The sequence below is a fragment of the Euprymna scolopes genome, chromosome 30 (assembly GCF_053919585.1).
Source record: "Euprymna scolopes isolate OS-2025 chromosome 30, ASM5391958v1, whole genome shotgun sequence".
Classification (NCBI taxonomy): domain Eukaryota; kingdom Metazoa; phylum Mollusca; class Cephalopoda; order Sepiida; family Sepiolidae; genus Euprymna; species Euprymna scolopes.
In genome coordinates, this window is record NC_136511.1 from 21147325 (window position 1) to 21155321 (window position 7997).

At 35.6% G+C, this 7997-nt stretch overlaps 1 protein-coding gene across 1 annotated transcript; it reads right to left on the reverse strand.

The window, feature by feature from the left end:
* Positions 1-1111: 1111 nt before the first annotated feature.
* Positions 1112-4858, reverse strand: LOC145254583 (uncharacterized). Its single transcript, XM_080113191.1, has 2 exons — positions 4818-4858; positions 1112-3399 (listed from the first exon to the last, which is right to left on the reverse strand). Exon 2 carries the CDS (start codon positions 3397-3399, stop codon positions 1744-1746), a length of 1656 nt encoding a protein of 551 aa, XP_079969317.1. The 5' UTR covers positions 4818-4858; the 3' UTR covers positions 1112-1743.
* Positions 4859-7997: the final 3139 nt, after the last annotated feature.

A 7997-nucleotide genomic window follows, 5' to 3' on the forward strand; every position in this document is an offset into this window, starting at 1 on the left:
TGCTTTATCGTTATTTTCATGGCAAATGCTCGGCTGCGCTTCAATCTATGGTCCTCATCAGACTTTCATGAGAAACGCTCGTCTAGCGGAAAAGACAATAATTCCTCCCCCTCCAATCTGTATGTTCCAAACCTAAACGTAGATTCCATGAACAAAGTCTCTCTTGGATTGGCACGACTGGAACCGTCTTCCTGCTTTCAAGCTGACTACAATATGGTTGTCTTAAAGTCCAACGTCAACAAGCTCTTGATGAGCCGTTCCACTTTAGTTAACTTTCCGAATTTCCATTACTAACGATTACTATATTGTCCAATTGACTACTGTACACTATTTAGCTCTTATCCTCGAGTTACCTTTTGGCCTTGATAAGTGGTGACGCCTAGGTGAAATAAAATAAAAAAGCGATGCACATCTGAGAAACTGCGATCCCAAATGGGGCGTTAGTTTCTTTATTCGGCGCTGCATTAATTTATAGAAAGTTAAAAAAAAAATTAAAGATATTAAAAACGTAATTCATAAAAACACCAAAACATTACATTAAATATTAGCGTCCTCCTGTGTTGGGTTTTGTAGAGAATATTTGATTTTTTTCTTAAAAGGTTTTAATTTGCTTTTGTTTCCAAACCGACAAAAAATGCATTTTTTTTTTTAATCTATGATCATTTAAAATCATGCTGCATCTGGTGTAGCTAGTCTTTCTCTTACTGGTATTAGGTACATCAATTTTTAATCTGCAACTTTGCTATTTTTTTTTATTTTAAAAATGTCTAACGAAATACGAATAAGCGCAATTTGTAAAATATAAAAAGATGGATTCAGAAAAAAAAAAAAAAAAAAAAAAAAAAAAAAAACTAAATTCAGTAAAAAAGTTTTGAAATCGCAAAAATGTAAAAAGGTTCTAAAAATCGAAACAAAAATAGAAATTATTAAAGCTTCCTGGAAACACCAGGTCCGAGCAGCTGGTAAAAATATACTTTTTCAAATGATTATAATTAATCGAAATTTTCATGGAAAATAGAGTAGAAAAAAAGACAAGTGTGCGTTTGTTAAACGTCACGAATTCCTTACATTCGAGATCAACCCTAGGTTGCATGTATTTTAAGATAAAATTTTTAATTTGACATTTAAATAAAATTAAAAATCTCAGAATAGGCACAAAGCCACGTAGAAATATTCTGACGTAATAAATTAAACTGAATATGAATATAACAGGTGAAATTTTGCGAAATCGAACCATGAACCAAATATTAAATTTTAATTTCGGTCAAGTTCGAAGAAATATATAAAATGAAAAAAAATCATTGTGGAGGAAGTTTCATAAATATGATCCTATCCTTGTTATACTGCGATACGCCGTTTACATTGTACTTATAAGTTGTGCAATAAGGCACTGTAAAAATTGTTTATTAATTATGAAGAGTTTCCTGTCAAAAGACAATTTATCTGTGATAACATGTTCACAAAACACGAAGATTATGCCGAGGTTTTTGGAAAAAGAATAATCTAATTTTTCTGATTTGTTAAAAGGCAATCGTTTCTGGAACATTGTTTTAGATGCTAATTTGATTCTAATGAATAGGTTCAAAATCAACTGAATAAATATGTATCTCAGTGTGCTGATAAGTTCATAAAATCCCGGTGCAAATTATAGATACGTTTTACGTTCAGTAAGGCTGTCACAAAACTGCGTTAATTTCTTAAAAGGCAAACGTTTCAGTAAAGACGTGTCGATTTTAATGAGAATCAGCAGCTTTTAATAATACCCTTGTCTTTCAACATCACAAAGGGAGACACACCCAATATATTTGTTGCATAAATATTACCTCCAGCATCTGTTAACAAGTTTATCAAACGTAATAGGTCAGGGTCATCTGTGGGTCGGAACAAGACAATGTGTAACGGGGTGTTTCCTAGGTTGTCCTTGCAGCTCACATCATCCGAACAATCAACAATAAATGAAATCACAGAGACGTCAGCTCTTTTATCGAGCGATATATGAAGCAACGTTGTTGGATACGGATTAGAATGCCACGTCATTATGTCCGAAATGTACTTACAATTCACCATGTCGTGTATCGGTTGTTCAAATTTACTCAGAGCGGTTAGAAAAAGAAGTACGCGTTTAAGAAGTCGTATATAAACGATACGGTAGAATTCTTTTTGGCAGCTGAGCAACTCATCCCATTTAAACTTTTTCATAGAGTTTATTAGTCTTTTCAATTTATGTGAAAGCTCACCCATATCTGAGGGATCACAGTAGAAGTGTCGGTGAAGAAACATCCCGAAATATTCAAGAGCTTTACGGAGAGAAGAAACACGTCCGTAATGAGGCAAATGTGGAAATTCTTCGAATACAGCGAGTATCTTAATAGTTCGGTAAAAGTCATTGTGGAAGACGGGGTGCTGGGAAACGATTACAAATGCATCACGGAGGGGCTCGCCCGACGGGGAAAGCAAACGGATAAAAACTATCAATGCCTGGATATAGATGTCAGCATCATGGCCCTTAAGCAAGTCGAGTTCTGCTTCGGAACGAAATTCAAACCCCAGTCTGGTCTGAAGTTTCTCGAATTTATCTGAAACGCCAAAGAAGTTTTCAGTGCGGATTCTTAATGCTTTCCTCCAGCATTGAAAACCTTTCTCGAATTTCGATTGAAATACTATAAATTTGGCACCGCACAACTCCAAAGCTCGAACATAATCTTTTAAATGGAAAACCCTATAATTCAACAAACAATGCTCAGCATTCTTCTTCCCATTCAAGATGGCCAGGCACAATGCATTCTCTTCAGAATCGTTACTTACTCTTGGGTTTATGCAATCTGGCAGTAGGGTTTTTATCGAGTCAATTTCTCCTGATGCTGACGCCCTGAAATAGAATTCTGTGTGTTTTACATTCTCGCTGGCCACCAAGTAATTTAAAATCGGTAGTCTTGGGATGTCCTTCATCGATTCAACTGCATTGGTGTAAGTACTCAAAATTATATACAGAGAGAAATATTCATTTTTTAAAACGTAGTCGGCACATTGGATTGTCTCGCGTGTATCAGCAGCACATGCTCCACGTCTTATCAAGAAAGTTAAAATAGAAAAGTCCAGCTTGTTAACGGAGACTCTCAAGGAAGATAACCACGTGTTATGAAAGTAGCGCTCAGAGATATCAGCTTCACATTCGTCCAAGAGATATTTCACGATGTCTCGAAAGCCGAGTTCACATGCAAATCCGAGAAGAGTTTTATCGAAGAAAATTTGGCAGACAATTAACTGACGATCATGCAACGTTAAAGGGTCGAGATGTGAACGTATGCCATCGAGATTATTAGTCTTGATTAAATAGTAAATTGAAAGACCTGTTCGTAAATTAAATCCACGTACTTCATCTGCCACATTCTCAGCCATCTGAAAATATAAAATATACATTTTAAAATGTTTATGGCAGCTTTCAACATTGTGTATATCGTATATTTCATAGCTTTTTGGCGGATACAGTCGTATCTTATTCAAGCGAATTAACCTTATGACATTTATTCATAAAGAAAGATGCGATTCATTTTTACAATAAGCATTACGACACATGGTTTTACTAGGTTTTAATTAGGTTACTTTGCAGCTATCAATATTCCATATGAATACGCGATATAGCTATTAGGGTTTGTATCTGACAAAGTAAAGTAGAAGAAACTACAGCACGCCAATGCTCCCGGTTATTTATCTAAAATAAATTGATTTACAGATTTGGCTGGTATTAAAAATACGAGCCAAAGAATACACTGTCGACTTCATAAAAAATGCTATAAATTTTCTTTGAAAACAAAAGCAACTAAACGCAGGTTTAGATTCCGCTGATTTCGACCAGTCACTAATATAACATTACACAAGTCTTCCTATTTAAATTAAAAATCGTTTGTCTTGACAAGAGAAACGCGGGGGTGCTTGATTAACGTACTTAACTACGTATGAAAACAGAACCAGCGAGACACTTTGCTGACCTAATTTGTTGTTTGGTTGTTTTACGGCATATCAACCATTTTCAGGTTATTTAATGCCGAATCCAAAGATTTAAGAATTTTTTAATATATTTGTTTTCAAGTCGGTTTCTATTTAACCGATAGTTGCCACCCTAACAGGTACTACCATTCCGGGTCAGAGTGGACCTGGGAGCAATGGCAATTAAAGGATGGCTCCACTCCTCAAAGTCCGCAAGCTGGGGCCTCGCCACTGGATATAGTTTAAGGACATCCAGGACCACTAATTTGTCGCACATTAATATAAACATGGTTTTTGTTTAATTCAGAGAAAATTACACCTTAAAAGGATGTGATCATTTAGAATTTGCATTAATTCATATCGGTAAATGCAGTCAAACGAACATTTTAAGTATTTAAGATAGGTGTATAGAACTAAAATTGCCATGAATAAAGTAGTAACAAGAGAAACTGGCAGCCACAAAACCGAAAATTTTAAATGTATACGATTGTCAGAATTATTTACGAGAAAAACTTAATATACTAAAGAGAAAGTATTGGAGATAAAAAGGCTAATCTAATATGTACATTATAAAGCTTTGATATTAGCCCCAGGAAGGGGGTCTCTTGATATAAAAATAAATGAAAGATTCCTGTGAATCCAAGTAAGAATTAAAATTTCAGAATCTTAAACGATAAATATATTGCCCATAATATATCGTTTGATAAAACAAATCAATTAAACTTCGGGTAAGTATTTTTTCAAATCTCCTACGTTCACATATCAACAGCCACTAAAACATTAATAACTCACGAAACTCTAGTGATTGTTAAGAATCCCTTTTACATTACCTTTCCTCTCCCTTTGTGTTTAGCTTTGGCGTTAAAAATAACTGAACAGTGGTTCTATTTTATAGTTTTGAAATCAGTACACGCTAGGAATATTTAGATGTCTAAATGCCATATAATAAATGTATACGACTGATAAAAAAGGGGTAAGCAAGATGGTTTTATTATTTCTGTTCACATTTATAAACAGAGGGGTGAGAAGTTCGCGTTTATTACGAGTAACAGTTGCTAATTATTCGTGGTATGAAGAATAGATTTTTACAAAACGACTGGAACACGCACTTTACGGCCGATATTAGTTCAGTTTTACTTTGATATGAAATTAAACTTGATAAAGAAAATAGTGTTTGAAACGTTTATCTACAATTCATAAGTATAAAAAAATAATGTTCATTACACATTGCTATTAACTCTAGATTCCGCAATTCATATATTATCACCATAATAGCGTTTCGCGGTCCTGGATATGACCTTAAACTATATTCGATGCTGATGCCTTAGCTTGCGAGATTTTGGGAGTGTGGAGCCACCCTTTAATTGCCATTGCTCCCGGTCTATTCTGACTCGGAGTGGTAGTACCTGTTAGCGTCTTAACTATAGGTTAAATAGAAAATGATTTGATAACAAATGTTCTATTAAAAAATTGTTCTTCTAAATCCCTGGATTCGGCATTAAATCACCTGAAAAGGGTGATATGCCGTACAACAACTAACCAAAAAACCATAGCGTTTCAGTCGATCTCGAGATTCATCGTTGAGCAATGTCTGAGGCATCTCTCAATTTTTTATCAGAGCATGTCTTGCACATGGACAATCTTAGGCGAGTTCAGCAATGGTCTGCACTTCGGTGTCTCAGAGACATCGCGCGTCTCTATTTGTGTAGGTTGTTCCTTATTTTATCTCATATACGTGTAACCAATTTTTCCAGAGAAGTTGAGAGTCTGTAAGGAGAACTTCTAATGCCGGTACGGTTTCGGTGTTATCGTTTTCAACGGACTTATTCCGCCAACGCAGGCGGGTAGACACTGATGTTGTTTTCCTCGAGACGTGTGACAATAGTGAAGCACTTTCGGGATGGTGGCCGCTGCGGCACGTCTTGCTACCTTAATATGTAATTTCTTGTCTTCTTGTAATTCTCTGCTCATGCAATCGCTTCTCAGCGATTTTGTTGCAGAGTGGTTCAAAAAGAATCTGTAAAAATTAAACTTGATAAAAAATAGTGTTTGAAACGTGTATCTACTATTCAAAAGCCTAAAAAAATAATATTCATTACACATTGCTATTAACATTAGATTCCGTAATTCATATATTATCATCATCATAGCGTTCCTGGATATGACCTTAAACTATATCCGATAGTGAACCCCCAGCTTGCGGGTTTTGGGGAGTGTGGGGGCAACCCTTTAATTGCCATTGGTCCCAGGTACACTCTGACCTGGACTGGTAGTACCTTTTAGGGTCCGAATTATGGGTTAAATAGAAAATGACTTTCAAAAAATGTTATATTAGAATTTTTTTTCTTCCAAATCACTAAGTTAGACATTAAATAACCTGAAAAGGGTTGATACGCCGTATATCAACCAAGCATAGCGTTTCTCCCCCATCTCTAGATACATCGTTGTAAGTTACTCCTCAATTCTGCATCAGAGAATGTCTTGCTCATAGACAATCTCTGGCGATTTTAGCAATGGTCAGCACGTCGGTGCCGCAGAGATACTGAGCGTCTCTATTTGTGTAGGTTGTCCCTTATTTTATTCCGGTTTCATGTTAGCAATTTTTCCGGAGAAGTTCAGAGTCGATAGGAGAACACCTAGTGCCGGTAGGGCTTAGGTGTTATCGTTTTCGACAGACTTATTCCGCTGACGCAGGCGGGTAGACGCTGATGTTTTTTCTTCGAAACCTGTGACAATGGTGAAGCAGTTTCTGAATAGTAGTCTCTGCGGCACGTCTTGATTCCTTAATATGTCATTTTTTGTCTGCTTGTTGTACTCTGCGTTCGCTATCACTCCTCTGCAATTCTGCTGCAGAGTGGTTAAAAAACACCTGTATATGGATAGCAGGTTGGTCGATTACAGGTTACTGGTGATTGTCCTATATACCTTGCTGAGCGGTCTTAGATATTGATCTTTGAATCTTTAGATGCAATTGTGCACTTATTGTTTCTATAGACACACACTCTTCCATAAAATTATGTATTTTGCTAATCAACTCTAGTTTTCTGTCTTCATTGCTCCCTTCATAACTTTAATCGCCCCCGGAGGAGCACTACCTTCCTTAAATTTCTATGCTACTCAAAAACTGATGTTTGATTAATGCAAGATGGTCTAAAAGCAGTTTAAAGCATTCCATAGGAATCTGTAGCATTTTTCATGTTTAATTAGAATTTAATTTGATATCGTTCTTTTAAAGTGTCCTCACGTCTAGATTTTTTTTTTTTTAATTCACCAGCTGTGACAATATAACTTTAGTACGGTGAATGCCAATTCCTGCTTTTGCTGTTAATTTGTACCTGAAATCATAAAAGTTGGTCACTTATATCAAAACAAACTGAATTGTATCGAGTCTACGATAATTCTAAATGCTTGTTAAAATGTCTGGAAACTTATTGAATGCACATGGTAAATGTGTCTCATTTTTATGTGACTTTGATTCATACACATCAAATTTTTATCAATATAGAATATAATTTAAACCAGAAAAGTAGCAATAATTCGCTATGACGAAAGCAGAACACAGAATCTCGTGTGTTTTAAAAAGAAACACTTTAAATTGTAGGCTCGTATATAACCATTTTTTTTCAGATATTTTCACTTTAAAGAAAAGCATTTCTGTTTTTAGTTAATGTCGGTTATCAGGAGAGAAAACGCTTCGTTCCCGGCCTTCATCTTCTTAGTTTATTCACTCACAGACGTGTATATAACAGTGTTTATAATCTTCATTTTTTTTGTTTAGTATTTCCTTTCATCTCCTAGATAATGAGGAATCGTCAGGAGAGAATACACGCCATATCTGGACCTTCCTCTCAAAGATTTTTTTATAGTATCGCACATCCTCCTTTCCTAATAATCTAATCATGGACTTTTTTCACCTGCACTAGGTTTTGTTGCAGTAAAAACCTAACAGCTAGCTAGGGTTCTCTGGAGAGTGTGCTGCTGCCATTGCACACATAAATCAATTTTTTCCA